Source organism: Podarcis vaucheri (assembly GCF_965113315.1).
Source record: "Podarcis vaucheri genome assembly, chromosome: 16".
Lineage (NCBI taxonomy): Eukaryota > Metazoa > Chordata > Lepidosauria > Squamata > Lacertidae > Podarcis > Podarcis vaucheri.
In genome coordinates this window covers 36,979,260-36,996,753 of record NC_138754.1, presented here as the reverse complement: position 1 = coordinate 36,996,753, position 17,494 = coordinate 36,979,260, and the positions used below count along the sequence as shown (strand labels likewise).

General features: G+C 46.4%; 1 protein-coding gene across 1 annotated transcript in view; it reads right to left on the bottom strand.

The window, feature by feature from the left end:
• The window catches only part of LOC309521518 (transmembrane protein 132D-like), a 446,397-nt gene extending 429,680 nt beyond the window's left edge, over window positions 1–16,717 (bottom strand). Inside the window, exon 1 of the mRNA XM_082204115.1 lies at window positions 15,851–16,717. Coding sequence (XP_082060241.1) covers window positions 15,851–15,929 — 79 coding nt within the window. The 5' untranslated portion in view covers window positions 15,930–16,717. The remainder of the gene's footprint in view (window positions 1–15,850) is intronic.
• Window positions 16,718–17,494: the final 777 nt, after the last annotated feature.

Below are 17,494 nucleotides of genomic sequence, written 5' to 3'. Positions count from 1 at the left end.
TGTCTGTGGACAAATGCCAGCTCCCTTGGCCTGAAAGTGAGATGAGTGCTGCAACCCCATAGTCACCTTTGACTGGACTTAACCAACCAGGGGTCCTTTTCATCACGGTATTTTAGATGTACAGTGCAGATATGGCAAACGTTAGGTGTGGGAATGTGAACTGGAGTCGTCAGCTTAGCCTTTTCACAGTTCAGGCAGGGAAACAATAAGTTCAGCCCTGTCCCAACCCAACTGAAAGCCTACTCTAGATTTTGCCCTCCAACCCTAGAGGAATATCAGAGAGGCCCAAATGCCCTTTCTAACATGTCCAGCCTGGAGACATTAGTGAAATTGTTGGTCTCCTCACAACCTCTACCAGCTCCGGAAGGTCTGTGTTTTACACACACACACACACACACACACACGCACACGCACACACACACGCACACACACACACACACACACACACACACACACACACATACCGTATATATATATGCATGAAAGCCTGAGGTGTTTGTGGATAATGGCAGCCTGCCAAAAGACCAAACTGTCTCATGTAAAAAGGTTGGCTGCATTATTAATAAAGACATTAAATTCCAGCAGGGCTTCTTTTAATGGTGCAGCCACATGTATTCCTCACAAGGAGGAGGGAGGCAAAATAAAGACATCTTTAAGGATCTCGCTTTAGTTCAGCCTCTTCATTTCTTTCCTATTTGTTTAGGTGATCTATCAAAGGCTGTTGGCTGGCTGGATTATTTTTAGCCAGACTGTCTCAGTCCGTGACATCTTTATTTTAAATATTGTTATTCTTGTCCTAGGCTACGTAAGGAAACCTGGCCAAAGCGGAGATACTATCGCAGGGCTGGCTGCGGCTGATGATTAATTTCTGGAAAGAAACAGCCATCCCAGGAAACTCCATCCTTTGTCGCTGCTTTCAAACCACAGATGTGTGCACAGACGAGCTGTGGTCCAGGAGTAGAGACATTCTGCACATGCCTCAGGGCAGTAATTTCATTTCTCATATTTGATTATACCTTCCATTTTAAAACAAAGGGTTGAATCCAACTAGGTTTTGCTCAAAGTAGACCCACTGAAATTGATAGGCCCAAGGCTGCATACAGAGAGCACTATGTTCAGTTTTCTGGATAATTTCCACGTTTTATGTGATCTTTCGTAGAATGTAAAAGACATGCCTGAAAAAAACTAGTAGGGCCCTAGCTCTCATTTCCATGTTGTTCACTTCCAGAAAAACCTTGTTAACCCAGAAAATCATGAGAGTTTTGGAATGTAATTACAATGATGCTTGTTCAGAGGTCTTAATTCCTTAAAGGGAATGTTAGACTCCAGGATAAAAGTGATAGCATTATAATCAGGAAAACTAATCTCAATGCACCCTATGTTAAGCATGGGCATTCATTTCAGTGGGTCCACTCTTGAGTAGATCTGACATTGCAGTGGCGTAGCGTGGGGGGTGCAGGGGGGGGCTGGCCGTACCGGGCGCAACATCTGGGGGTTAGGGTCAGGGGGCGCAAATCCACGGGTTAGGGGGCGCAAATTGCTTGCCTTGCCCCGGGTGCTGACAACCCACGCTACGCCACTGTGGCACTGGATACAATTCAAATGTTTTCATGGTAACAGATTAGTGCTGACCTTCAAGATTAACAAATAGTTTGGGTTGAGTTTCAAAGATGTGGGGGTGAAAAAGGGAGGGTAAAACTCCCTGGCAACTGGAAACACTCACAAGTGTAACCAGGGATGGAGGAAACATTGGGTTCACTTTACATTTAAAGGCAAACCTATCGAAACTACCAAAACAATACACAAACTGAAACATAGGACTCAGCTGTCCAGCTGCAAAGAAAACAGGTTTTGAGTGTGTTGTAAAGTGCAATATACAAATGTGACACTAGGTGGTGATGGTGAGCTATGGCAAATTCAATATATATATTTTTCAAACTTTTTTTTTAAAAAAGCATTTTTAATATGTGTGTAGATTGCACCCTGGTCATCCTTTGAAATTGCCATTTCTCCAAATTTGGCAATGTAGTTCTCCAGCCAAACAGTGTTTACAGAAATGCATAAACTAAGGCAGTGGCGGACAAACTTGGCCCTCCAGCTGTTTGGGGACTACAAGTCCCATCATCCTTGACCACTGGTCCTGTTAGCTAGGGATGATGGGAGTTGTAGTTCCAAAACAGCTGGAGGGCCAAGCTGCCTGGACTAAGGGGAAAGGGTGCTTTTAAAAAAAAATACATTAAAAATGCCTGTGTAAGTGAAAACCACATACAAAAATGTGTTATTAAAAAAATGCAAGCTGAAATGGAAATATGGAGAACTGAATTTGAGGCTGGAAAAATGAGATACTGGAGATGACAGATTCACTCGTCCCTAACTGTCACCCAGAGTTCTTCCAGGTGGCTACCAAATACCCTCAATCCCAAACCCCTGGTAATAAGGTTACATTATGTACCATCATTCTGACAGATGTAGGAATCTTGGATAAGTATCCTCAAGGTGGTATGCATGCATCATCCCCTCCTCATTTAGTCTCTGCAACAAGCCTGTGAGGTAAGTTAGGGCTAAGAGGCAGTGACTGGCCCAAGTTCATCCAACAAGCTTCAGGGTCAAGTAGAGATTTCAACCCTACTCTCCCAGGTCCTAGTCCAATACTCTAACCACTATACTGCACTGGCTCTCTTAGCTACAGTATAACCTGTGTCCATTTTTTCATTCATCCTTTCAAATAGAAAATAAGGTTAAAAAGCCATTTCGAGCTCTCTTTTTTTTAACCTCTACTTATGATAATTAACACTACTTACGTACTGCAAAACGATCTTTAAAACCCACTTGGTTTTCTCAATTGCCATTAATAATGCAGAAAGCTATATTACACAGCAGGATAAAAACCCAAGTAATTTAACATAGCACTTTATTAAAAAAAAAAAAGCACAACAGCAATGCAGTTCTGGTGCTTCAATCAATCGGCAGCCTTGCCGACATTTCCCGGGACACAGTGACAGACAGCTGCCACCCTCGGTTTCCAGGGTAGAGTCAGACTGATGATAGATGAAGAATGCAGTGCGGGCATGTATTCATCTCTCTCTGTGTGTGTACATGTATGCTTATGTATATAACCAACCCCCATACAAATATATGGAGTGGGTGGGGTGTTAGGGAAGGGGTAGTACTGTAGTACCTCTGGTGGCGGACACATGGTACTCCTTCTGGGGGAGTATGTTCATCTTTGGTCCCCACCACGCACTCACCTCTCACCTGTGGCTCCGAAAAGCATGCAACAGCAGCCACACCCCAGGAAACGGCTTTGATTGGCTAGCTAAACCAGGTGAGGGTAGCCGGTGGGTCTCAAACCCTCAGTGAGCTAGGAACTCTGCCTGCATGCAAAGACAGGGTCTGGTGGGTTGAGCAAACAAGACCAATAGTGAGTACAACAGTGAAGAAAGTGGTTTCAGCATATCTTCAGGAGATGAAAAGGCTAAGGAGTCAATCCAGAGGGGAGTTTCTAAGATGGTTGGATGGCGCCTTGTACACCTCCTTCTGGCAACTCCTGCCGCCAAGCTGGTACCAAATGTATTGTTTTGCTTTTCTTTGGACCACATCAGCAAGGCTGAGAGGAGGGTCCTGTTTTCTGGACAGCCCAGGACCTCCATCCACGCTGCCCAGGCTTGCACTCTAGGAAGGTATTTTCGTTGCTGATAATGCAGCGGTTTGACTTAACCCACAGAGGCGCACTCCATTGTCTCTCGAGATAGACAGGCAAACACACACACATACACAAACCCATGCACACGCACTAAGATTATCTTTGGATTCTCTCTCAATACCCTACTTTTTTCTTTTACTCCATAATGCAGCTTTTATTAATACATTAAAGAACAATGCTAGCTGGTGTCAAGAAGGCTGCCACCGCCGAGAAACTAATAAAAAGAAAAGGCAGAGGAATACAAGAGCAGTGCGGTGGGAAAATATTAGAAACCAAATTGCATTAAGGATTGGAGCTGACAAATAAAATGGTACGCCGGCAGAACATCTCTCGTTTTAATCTGAATTTATTATTTGGGCCGTGCTCTGCTCTTTGAAGAAACTCTCGGCAGGAAGAGTCTGCTGTAGAGGAAGGGAAGTGGAAGCCTCTCCCCTGGGCCAGAGGTGGGTGCTACTCATTACTCCAGTCGCCTGCCAGCCAGTGGTGGATGGTGCCTGTTGGAACTGGAGCACCAGAAGGCAGGGAGGCCCAGAATCAGTGATAGGCAGAGCCATAGCCTCCACCTTTCTCCCTGTGGAGTTCTCTAAGGGCAACACTGAGACCAAGGAAGTGGAAGCTAAAATGCAGTCCCACCCTCTGGACTGGTGGTCAGTAGGAAGACAGGTAGGTTGGGCCTGGCTGAGAGCAGACTGGGATTGGTGGGGCAGTGCCCCTTTCTCCCTAACTGACCAACCTCCACCAATGCCATCCTGCACCAACTGCTTATCCCAAAGGCAGAAGAGGCATGTGAATATAACGTGCCTGCTGGGGGAAAGGGAATTGGCAGCAAACTCAACAGTGATGAGGCATGGCATATGGCAGCCTTTGCAAACTGGTGCCCTCTAGCTGACAGATCCTGAAGCTGAGGCTCCAATACTTTGGCCACATCATGAGAAGAGAAGACTCCCTGGAAAAGACCCTGATGTTGGGAAAGATGGAGGGCACAAGCCACTCTGGGCGGCTTCCAACAAAACACTAAAATACAGTAATCTATTAAGCATTAAAAGCTTCCCTAAACAGGACTGCCTTCAGATGTCTCCTAAAATTTTGGTAGTTATTTTTCCCTTTGACATCAGGTGGGAGGGCGTTCCACAGGGCGGGTGCCAGGTGGTGAATGGCAGGAACGGGGCCCTTAGGCATTCACACAGGGGAGTTCTCCTGGGCAGCAGCAGCAGTCCTTATGAGGCCTGTCTGGCCCCGCCGTGGGCCAGGTGGTGAGTGGCAGGAGCGGGGCCCTTAGGCACTCACTCAGGGAGAAGGGGATGATAGAGGACGAGATGGTTGGACAGTGTTCTCAAACCTATGAACATGAGTTTGACCAAGCTGCGGGAGGCAGTGGAAGACAGGAGTGCCTGGTGTGCTCTGGTCCAGGGGGTCACAAAGAGTCAGACATGACTAAATGACTAAACAACAAGTTGACTGCTGGACTCCCAGTCAAGAAGGGCCAAGAGTCAGAGATAATGGGAACTGTTGTCCAATGACATTGAGACAGTGCTAGATTGTGGAAGGCTGCTTTAGAGCCTTGGCCCTTCACCCTTCATTACTTTGTCAAAGTGAACTAGCTGGCAATGGACCCTCCCATTTGGTTGCAGGGAAAGGCTGGACCAGGTGCTTAATGGATTCAGGAAGGAATCTGAGAGCTCAGGAGTGTTAACTAAAGCAAAACCTGATGGCTTACGGGAGAGCTTGACAATACCTCTCCGGCCAAGGGAAGAACCAGGGAGTATCTGTTGGATTTTCAGACCCAAAATAATTAACCAAAGAAGCAGCAGAGCAGCAAAATACCGGCTTGTTGCAACCCTAGCAGTTAGGATACACCTCTTGACCAAATGGGTGTGATAAAATAGACACAGAAGTTATCTTTCAGTGGTACAGCATATCCCTACTGCATGTAGGAGGTCCCTGATTCAATTCCTGGCATCTCCAGATAGGGCCCTCTGCTTTAAATTTTGAAGAGCTGCTGCCAATCAGAGTAGACCGGGGTGGGAACCTTTCTCAGGCTGAGGGCCGCATCCCCTTCTAGGCAACCTCCAAGGGGCCACATGCCAATAGTGGGTGGGGTCTGGGACAAAAGTGGGCAGGGCACCAGGTCAGAAAGCTGTCTTTGTACAGTAGACTGGTTTCCACATGGCCCTTTCTGTCCTCCACCCAGAGAAGCAAGAGGCATCATCAGACTGCAAGGACACATCCCAAATGAACAGTTGTGGGGTGTGAAACGAGGGGAATATGTGAGGCCTGGAGAGAGTTCTGAGGAGCAGAGAGAGAGAAACCTGGAATGGCTACATTCAGCCCCCTGACTAATGGCTCTGCACCCCTGGAAGAGACTGTACCACTACACTATAGACCAAGTATGGGAAACCTCCAGATGATGCTGCACCACAACTCCCATCAGCCCCGGAAAGCATGAACGATGGCCTGGGGTGATGGGAGATGTAGTTCAGCAGCTTCTGGAGGGTTGACGATTCCTCACACCTTCCGCACAACAACAGAGTGATTTGGTATAAAGCAGCTTTTCTCAGTACCTTGAAAGAGTGATAGCTAGAATAGAAACCTATGGGGTTTCAGTATAGATCATTTTTACCCACAGCTCCTTTCCTTCCAGCCTAAAATTCATTTTTATTTTTATTTCTTTGCCATACATGTCTTATCGCTCTCCTAAGGGAGAGGCAATTTTAGCAGGCGCTGTTTGTCAGGCAAGGGGGAGAAAACCTACTTCTGCAACATTTCTGTCTTCTGTGCAGTTTTTAAAGAGGAAACAAGGTAAAGGAGGTTCATTTTTCAAGCTGTAGTTTCTTGGGTTTCTTTCCTATCCCTTCACAACACACACACACACACACTTTGGAAAGGAAAAACAGGACTGTGGCACTGGTGCAATACAGGGGTAGACAAATAAGCATGTGTGACAATTTTGAAATTTTGAATAAGCTGCAAGTGAGTGAGAGGCAGTGAGGTGTAGTGGTTGTGTTGGAATATAACCTGCAAGACCAGGGTTCACATCTGCACAGGTGACATTAGGCCAGTCACCATTTCACAGCCTGACCTACCTCAGAAGGTTGTTGTGAGGATAACGTAAATGGGGAGAGACCCAAACTCCTAAGAGGAAATATATTGATATAAATGCAATTGATAATACATCCATTCCATCTCAACCATGTGTATTTTAAAATATGTATTTTATGCACCAAATATGTGCATATGCACATATGCATTTCTAAGTGTAGTTTATCCTAAAGCATGTACTATATTTGCATACTTTACTTTAGCAGAGAATTATATTGCAAAATTCAGAGAAGTGCTAAAGCTAAAAGCTAATAATATTCCGATTTGTGCATTAGTCTGAGAGGTACGGATCAAGTCGGTTTAGATCTGAATTCACAGAAATTTAATCCCCGAAGAACCTCAAGCACAATCCCCGTAGGTGTGAGCCTGACCCACTTATGGCAGAGTCTTCTATATAGTGTCGATCTCCAAAGAATTTTTGGAAAAACAAACAAACCTAGCTGTAATACTATAAGCCCCACTAAATCACTACAAGCCTATTACCAGAGAAAGGTGAGCCTGCAATTCTAAATTACAGTGTAGAACATCACTGAACAGAAGCTGTGCAACAGTTATCTAGTCCTTGTTTAAGAAATTGAACTCAAGCATCAGAGCAAAACCTCATTGATCTTAAGTACAGCAGCTTCTGGAAAAAAATTGTAATTTCCCAGAGAATAAAAACTCAGGGTTTGTTTTTTTAAAAGATTTTTAAGTCTCCAGAGGAAATATATCTCAGGGCACGGTCTTCTCAGTGGTGGTGCCACAATCGATACCCTGCCCTGGGCAAACCCACCAAGAGAGCCATGAAAGCAAACAGGCAACACGGTTGATAGTGGAACCTCCATAGGCAAGGCTGAGAGACTGTGACTGCCCAAGGTGTCCCAGTGAGCTTCATGGCTAAGAGGGTATTTGAACCCTTGTCTCCCAGGTCCTAGTCTGCCCTCTGAGCACTACAACGCACGGGCTTAAATACTTCAAAGCAAATAAAGATGCCCAAACAGTTCTCTAATGAAAGGTATGAGCACACACCTTAGAAATGCAGCCAACGGTCTCCTGCACAACCCTGCAGAAGTCTTGTTCATCCAGCATCTCATTTTCCAGTATCCCTCTCCCATTGTTCCTCTCTAGTAGTAGGAATTCAGAGAGAAACTCTCTCTAAAAATGGAGGGTCCATTTAGCAGCCATTGATAGACCCATCCAGGAGTTTGCCCTCCTCCCCAACCCCTTTTCAAGGCCATCTAAATCAAGAGCCATCACCACATTTTGTGACAGAGGATTCCGTAAATTGGTTTAGAGGGCACGCAGAGAGTTATTAGGTGTTCTGTCATTTTTATGCTCTATTATTGTCACCTGGAAGATGTTTTGGGTTGTTGTTTTTTTAGCAACAGTGGCTTGTCAACCGTAATTCACCCAGCACACCAACACGGACAATGACATCCAGAAGAATTCTGAATTACCACTGCCAGTAAGAGAATGTCCAGTGAGGGTCATCCTCATTATTGGGCAGCATGAGGCAGGCTCCTCAGGCAGTGGATGAATCAGGGGCACGGAGCGCTGGGGAAGCATTGCTGTAGAGGTGAGGGCCCTTTTTCAGGCTGAAGAACACATTCCCTTCTGGGCAACCTTCGAAGGCTCACATGCCAGTGGTGGGCCTGACCAGAAGCAAAGGTGAGCAGAGGAGCAAAGGCAGATTGTCCCTTTGTACAGCAGCCTGTTTGACACACACCCCATTCTCTACCCTCCATCTAGGCAAGCAAGAGACATTATCACATTTCGAGGACAAACTAAAAAATACACTGGGACTGCAAAGCAGGGCCAGTGAGGTGTGTGGCCTCAGAAGAAAGGGCCTGGAAGATCGTATTTGTCCCAGGCTCCTACTTGAAGTTCTCCAATCCTGAGGCAGTGTGAGGCAGCAGCCGCCTCTGACCCTTTCCCCACACCCCAGTTTCCAGCTATTGAAGTAAGATTCAGCTGCCCATCTGGTCATCTTCCACATGTGCAATTCATGGCAGGCATCTTGCCCTTTGCTTTGGGTAGCAACATGTCTTGAACAAGCCCTGCAGCCAGATTTTCTAGAGAGATGCACACTGCAAGAGCATCAACATCAACCTGTAGCACAATTTAAATGAACAACTTCAAAAATGAACCCTTTTCTCCAAAAGAGCAACTCATTGCGTGCTGTTCTGTAAACCCTGAATTATTTCAAGGTTGCTTGCAAGTGTATGCAAGCCACCTGCTATTAGCACATTGTGTTGTAGACAGTGCAGAAGGCAAGGAGACACAAAAGACAGGAAAGGAGAGAGAGGTGTTCAAACACAATCCTTGCTTCGGAAGCAGATAATGGAGGGAGGCCTTCAAGCTGGAGCATTTCGAAGCATCAACAACAACACCACACCCAGGCAACACAGAGAGATATTATGTGATTGTCAGAATTACGTTTCCTTCCCTTGACCCTTTTCTCGCTTCAATAGCAATCTAAACTTGTATTTTGCAATAGGAGTTGGCATTTCTTTGTAGTGGGGGATGTGTAGACATATGCAGAACACAGAGTGGATGATAAAGCAAGCTTCAAAAACAACAAACACCCTGCTTATGTTCACGGCACGCCAGGATACAGAAGCCATCTCCTGCCAATCAACAGCATAGAATAATAGAAGTATAGAGTTGGAAGGGGGACCCCCCAAAGGCCATCTATGCCGATCCCCTGCAATGCAGGAATCATAGTTAAAGAGACCCTGACAAATGGCCATCCAACCTCTGTTTAAAAATCTCTAATGAAGGAGAGCTCACCATCTTCCAAGGGAGTCCATTCCACTGTCAAACAGCTCTTACTGTCAGAAAGTTCTTACTAGTGTTTAGTTGGGATCTCTTTTCTGGTCCTTTGAATGCATTGGTTCAGGTCCAAACATCTGGAGGAGCAGCAGAAAGCAAGCTTGTGCCACCTTCCATTTGACAGCCCTTTAGCTATCTGAAGATGATTATTGTTATGTACTGAAGTTCTCACCATGGGCCAGCAGGGGGATACTGTAGATAGTTATGCAAATAAGGGATTGAAAGTGACGTTCAGTGATTGGATAGTTTTAGAAAATTGTTACAGTTGCATTGTACTGGAGCTCTATATAAGCAGGCTGACTGAACCCTTCAGTTCAGTTCTGTTCTGGCCTCTGAATAAACAAGAGCTGTTTGAAGAATCACTGTGTCGTCTGATATGTTCACCCACAACTTAACTATTATCATATCTCTTCTCAGTCTCCCTTTTCTCCAGGCTAAATATACCCAACTCCCTCAACCGTTCGTCATAAGACTTGGTTTCCAGATCCCTGATCATCTTGGTTGCCCTCCTCTGCAGATGTTCCAACTTGTCAATATCCTTAAACTGTGGTGCTGAGAACTGGACACAGGACTCCAGCTGAGGGCTAACCAAGGAAGATTACAGTGGTTCTATTACTTCGCTTGCATACTCAATTGCCCCAAATTAATTAGGTGGGACATCGCAAATTCACAGAAGCTGCCTCAGTGATGTCCTGATTTTTCTGCCTCCAGGTCGGTTGGGGCAGCCTCCACCATAGGCTCCACCGCCACTGTGGCTCTCTGCTGCTGCCATGTTCGCAGAAGCGGGCACAACACATCTGGAACCCACTTCCTGATGCAGGTACCTCACTTCCAGCAGCTGCAGCAAGGCCAGGCAGGCTGCAAGAAGGATGAGGCCTAGCTATGGCAACAGTAGAGAAAGAGCTGGCAGAGGGACAGATACAGTGGCTGCGATGCAAAGATTGAGCAGGTGGGGAGAGCATGCGGTTAAGGTAGGAAGCAGAAGAAAGAGTTTGTGGTTCGGGTGGGAGGCAGGAGAAAAGGTGTGCAGTTTGGGCGGGGGGGGGAGAGAGAAAGAGTGCACGGATGTCCCACTTTCCCAACCCAAAAAGTTGGATGGTATGACCAAGTGTGGTCTGACGAAGACAGAATAGAGTGGAACTACAGTGGTACCTCGGGTTACAGACACTTCAGGTTACAGACTCTGCTAACCCAGAAAGAACTTTGCTTCAGGATGAGAACAGAAATTGTGCTCCGGCAGCGCAGCAGCAGCAGCAGGAGGCTCCATTAGCTAAAGTGGTGCTTCAGGTTAAGAACAGTTTCAGGTTAAGAACAGATCTCCAGAACGAATTAAGTTCTTAACCTGAGGTACCACTGTATTACTTCCCTTGATCTGGGTACAGTCATACCTCATGTTGCATCCGCTTTAGGTTATGTGTTTTCAAGTTGTGTCCCGTGGCACCCCGGAAGTACTGGAATGGTTACTTCCAGGTTTTCCTGTCTAGGCACAGCATGCATTAATATTTAAAGATTGCAAGAGCAACATACAAAAAGTCCATTTGGCTCAGAACTCTGCTTTCCAAAACGGCCAATCAAATGCCTCCAAGAAGCCCACAAGCAGTGTGCAATGGTGAACGCCTACATGGAAGATCCTTTTAGCAATGGGTAGGCCTTAATTTGTCCAACGCCCTTTAAAGCCATCTAAACCAGTAAACAAGCCCTTCACGCATTGCTACCTCAAAAGCCAATGGGGGCTAGTTTAGACATTCAGCCAACAGTCGGCTGGCAAATCTCCCCATGCAACAAGAAAACCAGAATATCTGGGCTCAAACACTCTCATTGATACGGCTATTTCATATGTGCAGGGAGAAAGACTGGTAGGAGACATTTTACTGCCTGAGGCACAACAGCAAAGTCAATGAGGCTAGCCAAGATGTTTTTGACACCTGGGGCAGAAGGATTCCACAGCCATCTCTCCCTGTGAGTAAAATTTCAATAATACTTTAAATAACCAACACCTAGCTGCCCTTTCATGCTAGACAGCTGATACTGGGTGCATAGGAGCCAAATCCTAGGAGCCAAGCTCCCTTCAGCTCCCCAATAAAAATATCTGATAAAATATTTGAGGATGCCGGGGGACCCCAAAGTTAATGGGCATTTCCATTCAAATGGTGTGTGTGCCATGTTATGTGATCAGTTATACAGGATGGAGCTTGCCTGCCACGTCCCCCCACCCCAATATTTTATTTAAGTTGGCACCGTTGACTGGGTATCACATTCTGTCTAATGGTAGGACTGGCCTAGGAAGGGAGCCCTTCTTTTCACATGAGTAGGTATTCAAACATGGCATCCCTACCATACAGTCTTGGTAGCAATAATAATAATAATAAAAATAAAATAATAATAATAATAATAATAATAATAATAATAATAATAATAATTTATTATTTATACCCTGCTCCCAGCCATTCTGGGTGGCTCCCAATCAAGTGTTAAAAGCAATACAGCATTAAATATTAAAAACTTCCCTAAACAGGGCTGCCTTCAGATGTCTTTTTTAAAATAAGATAGCTGCTTATTTCCTTGACAACTGATGGGAGGGCGTTCCACTGGGCGGGCGCCACTACCGAGAAGGCCCTCTGTCTGCTCCCTGTAACCTCACTTCTCACAATGAGGGAACTGTGGGAAGGCCCTCAGCGCTGGATCTCAGTGTCTGGGTGGAACAATGGGGGTGGAGACGCTCCTTCAGATATAAAGGACCAAGGCTGTTTAGAGCTTTAAAGGTCAGCACCAACATTTTGAACTGTGCTCGGAAACTGGGAGCCAGTGCAGATCTCTCAGGGCCGGTGTTATATGGTCCCGGCGGCCATTCCCAGTCACCAGTCTAGGTGCCACATTCTGGATTAATTGCAGTTTCTGAGTCACCTTCAAAGGTAGCCCCACATAGAGCACATTGCAGTAGTCCAAGCAGGAGATAACTAGAGCATGCACCACTCTGGCGAGACAGTCTGTGGGCAGGTAGGGTCTCAGCCTGTGTACCAGATGGAGTTGGTAGACAGGTGCCCTGGACACAGAATTGACCTGTGCCTCCATGGACAGCTGGGAGTCCAAAATGACTCCCAGGCTGCGCACCTGCTCCTTCAGGGGCACAGTTACCCCATTCAGGACCAGGGAGTTCCCTACACCCGGCCATCCCCTGTCCTCCATAAGCAGTACTTCTGTCATGTCAGGATTCAACCTCAATCTGTTAGCTGCCATCCATCCTCCAACCGCCTCCAGGCACTCACACAATACTGTTGATTGGATGAAGTGACCCCAAGGCACACAGAGTTAGGGTAGTGAATTTATGTTAATCTGATGGTGCAGAAACCATTTCAAAACAACACGTGAAGCTCTGGACATAATGGGAAGAGTCTCGTGCTGCAAGAAAAAGCTCCTCCCCTTGAACAGAATTAACCCTGGTGACACATGGCCTGCGGAGTACAGCTACCAATCAATATTTTGCGGATGGGATTCCTGCACATACTAGGAATGTAGGTTTGTGCAATTAAAGTAGATGAAAGCACTCTGCTGCTCTGGTGTAACAAATCCACTGCAGGGAGGGAGATAACAATATTTTTTTGCAGTTAGGTAAGTGATGAGAAAATGCCCTGAAAAGTATGGGGTGAATGAACGATTAATGGGAAGTCGCATTACCACCATGCAAACAAATGTAGATTAAATCAGGATGAGTACCGCACTCGTTGAGGTATAACGTCTCTGCAAATAAATTGGCACAAATGTGCAATAAAGACTGGGTACAGTCTAACCTTCCTCAGAGGTTTATGCAAGCAAATGAAGATGAATGCTCAATAAATAGGTCATCAGGGGGAGGCAAAAAATGCAAATCCAGGCCCAGAAGTGGCAATATTCATATACTGAATGTGAAGCTGCCTTATACAGGGTCAAACTAATGGTCCACCCCGCTCAGTGCTGTCTACACTGTTTGGCAGTGTCTTTCCAGGAATTCAGGAAGAGTCATTCCTAGTCCTGCATCAAGATGCTAGGAATAGACCCAGGGACTTTGTCTTGCAAAGAAGATGCTCCGCCACTGAGCTACAGCCCCCTTTCCACACATTATTCTGACCCGTTCAGGCTGCAAATAGGGCTTGCATTTTAATAATAATAATAATAATAATAATAATAATAATAATAATAATATACACATACCTCCCTGTCATCGTTGTGTCATTGCTTATATTTATTATTTCTTGTTGCTAGGCTTGCTTATTATTATGAAATGCTTTGTTCCCTTTGATGTTTTGAACTCATGCTTTATGTATGTGTTACATGGTGTCGAGGGCAACCTAATGGCCCTGCAGATGTTGGTAGGATTTGTGGTCTAGCAACATCTGGAGGGCATAAGGGTTGGGGAGGCTGGCCTAAAGGCCCGTTATCATATTTCCAAGACACCTCATACAAAGCTACAACTACATATAGGAACCCCACACATCTGGGCCAAAGGCTTAGCCTCATCCTCTACATGCAAGGGGTTTACATAGGGGTGGAATGTTAACGATATCCCATATTTCACCCCCACCTGCAGTTGAATATAGGAAGCTGCCATATATATGGGTCCATTTAGCCCAGTATTGTCAACACTGACTGGCAACAACTCTCCAGGGTTTCAGACAGGGGGTCCTTTCCAGGCCTCCCTGGTGATTGCTCCTGGGACGTTTTGCCTTGTCACTGAGCTTTGACCCTTCTCCAGCTGAAGCTTGTAGACCCCACTGGACTGACAAAGATTTTACCCTGAATACCTCCTATCTACTAACAGGTGTACTCTGCAAAGGTGGAATGCCTGTGCTCAGAGCACATGAACAGAAACAGCAATGGCCAGTATTTCTTGTGTAACAAACAGAAACAAGGCTTTTTTACTTCTTCCACATGCAACAGGGCGAAAAGTAAAGCAAGGAAGAGCTGCGAAGGCAGAAATCTCCGTATTCCTTTTCTTCAATTCCCCAGGTCTCTCTGTAGCTTTTCAACACGCACTTCCTCGTTTCAGAGGCACCTTATTCCCAAAGCTGGTGCTACAACAGGAGATCAGGGCCAACCCAGGGACAGGCGTCAATTTCACTGCCACATGCTATAATGTAGATGAAATGTTTATGGCCAACACTTTTGATGCATCATAGGCAAAACAAAGCAAGAACTATTACAGCCTTAAGCAGCACCCTAAACAAAAGCTAACTGAAGCCATGTCCCTTCATGAGGACTGGCTGCATGTACAGGACAAGCTGGTGAAACTACTTTATTGTCCATTTCACAAAGTAGATGGGAATGTCTTCCCTCCCCTTTAAACCTCCAACCTAATGAAACATCTCGCAAGAGGTGCCTTCAGTTACCCACTCCCCGGAAGAAGCATAAACCCTTCTTCCACAGTTTTACAAGCAACCCCACTGAATTGCTCCACCACCACAGATCCCTACATTTTGAGATGTTCATCTGAGCATTCCTCACTTTGATGTAGGCATTGTTGAGTGTTTTGTTGTTTTAAAAGAGAAAATAAATGCAAAAATGTGTCAGAATGTTTGCATGCGTGGACACTGGGTAGCAGGTTCTCAGCTTCCTCATCAACATTATTCCAAGGCCATTGCTAGGATGACTCACCCACTACATAGTTTCTGCTTTTCATAGTAAAACTTTGCCCAATGCGCTGTGATGCCACCCATCCGACCTTACAGAATAAATGAATAATCAAATACACACCCCCGGGTGACTCTTTCCCACTGACATCCGATTCTGCTGGAACAGAGGAAGCCTGGCTCTGTCATTAGCCATGTCTCTATCATGAGATCTGGGGAGCATCTTTTTTTATGTGATTTCGCAGGAATGGAACGTAGATCTCATTTGTAGCCGCTTAAAAAGGTGCTGTAAAACCCCAGTTAATCTCTCTCTCTCTTTCACACACACACACACACACACACACACACATTTGAATATCTAGCCAGAGTGCTAATCAATATTATCTTAGGCAGGATTTAAAGATTAATAAATTGCCAGTGCGAATCCCAGTGAGTGGGGCAGATCTTCCCTGACATTTAAATTAAAAGAAAGATCAGGGCTCCCCGCTTCCCATTCACAAATCTTACAGCCGCTCCCCACAAACTCCCAGGAACAGCCTCTTGAGGAGTGGGGGGTGGGGGGAGGATGGAGTGGAGAATCCCAGGCTCAGGAAAGCAGAGAAAGTTAAGAAAGATAAGGTTAATTGCTTCTTACCTTTGGAGAGCACCACCGCCAGGCTAAAGAGCAGAAGCCAGACCACCCGAGGCACCTTGCCCTGCCCAGGGGTCCCCATGGTGGGCTGCAGAAGAGAACTTAGATCCTTGCCACAAGGACTTCGCGATCAAAACAAATCCTGCTCCTGGCCATTTTTAACCCCTCTCACCCCTCCCGGGAAGAAAAGGAAGAAGAAGAGGTGGGGAGTGGAGAAGGTCATCTGCAGATCTTCAGACTCATTTTCTCTCCAGCAAAGACTTGGCAGGTGGGGTGCCTTCCGTTGCCTGTCCTTACGAAAACTAGATTTCTTTTGTTTTTCAAAAAAGCATGTTTTCAATAACAAGGAATATTAAATAACAGAAATAACATCTTCTGGGTTTGCATCATGGTGATCCGAGGTTGGGGGGGAGAGAGAGAGAGCGAGAGCGAGCGCCGATCTCCATATAAATAAACGCCAGCCAAGAGATCTAGGAGTAACGAGATGGAGGAGGCGAGGAAGAGGCGGGAGAGAGAGAGAAGGGGAGGCGATCGCTAATTCATTTCTGCAAACCGAGGTTTGGACGCGGGACGTTTAAGCAGAAGAACGCGCTTTTGCAGAGGGGAAATTGACAAGGCTTGGGGTGGAATTGATCGGGAGGAGGGAGGCAAAGACTGCCTCCCAACACAGATCCGCTTGGCATTTTGTTTGGCGGCTGAAATTTCTTCTTCCTTTTTTTTTAACAGATCCTGGGGAGGGTGGGGGAGGGATGCGGAGCGCAGCGCAGTGGGGAGGGAGAAGCGCTAAAGTTTGCCTTTCGGTGGCTCGTTGCGCCCGAGAGAGGAGAAGGAGTCAGAGAGACACACGGCGCTAAAGAACGAAGGGGAAGAGAGGGGAGGGAATCAACTGATGGTTTTCCTTTCACTTAAACACGCACGCACAAACAAGGCGCTCTCACTACGGTCCTCATTCACTTCTTGGGGTGGAGGGGAGAGGTTGGCGGGGGTGGGAGGAGGCGGAGCGGAGCAGGACCTCATCGCAAAAGAAGCACACTGGCTCTTCTCCGGAGGTGATGCTTTGGGGACGCTGAGCCCGGAGACGAGAGATCACCGCTGGCTGGAGAAAGAGAGGCTGCCAACCGAGAAGGGTTAGAGAGGGGGCTCTGTGTTGCTGTTGCTTTGCTTTTGCTTCCTCCACCCCTCCGCTCGCCTATTTTGTTTTGGCAATGCAATTTAAAATAAACAGTAAATTCCTGCCCGATCTGCAAGGGAGGTGGGGAAGGAAATAAAATTTTAGTTACATGGTGTCGTTTCCGATCCTGTCCTCACCAGCGCACATGGGAGAGAGAGGAAAGGAGAGGGGGGGGGACAGAAGCTTTTATTTTAATTTGTTTTTTTAAACCCACCAGTAAAAACGAGGGAATTAAATAAACGCATCTTCCTTTTATCTTCAGCTTACCCGCCCCCCCTTAGGCAACGCTACTGCCACTGCGCCCCCCCCCCATATCCATCAGTTCCCAGACAGTCAAGGTTTCAACCAATCCTGGAGCGGATTATCGAGAAAGATGGGCGGGGACGCGTGGGGGGGGGAATTCGCCCATCCCTTTAAGTTGCATCCACAGCCGCTTCAAAGGGAACGCACGACCCGAGGAGGCGGGGCGCATGCAA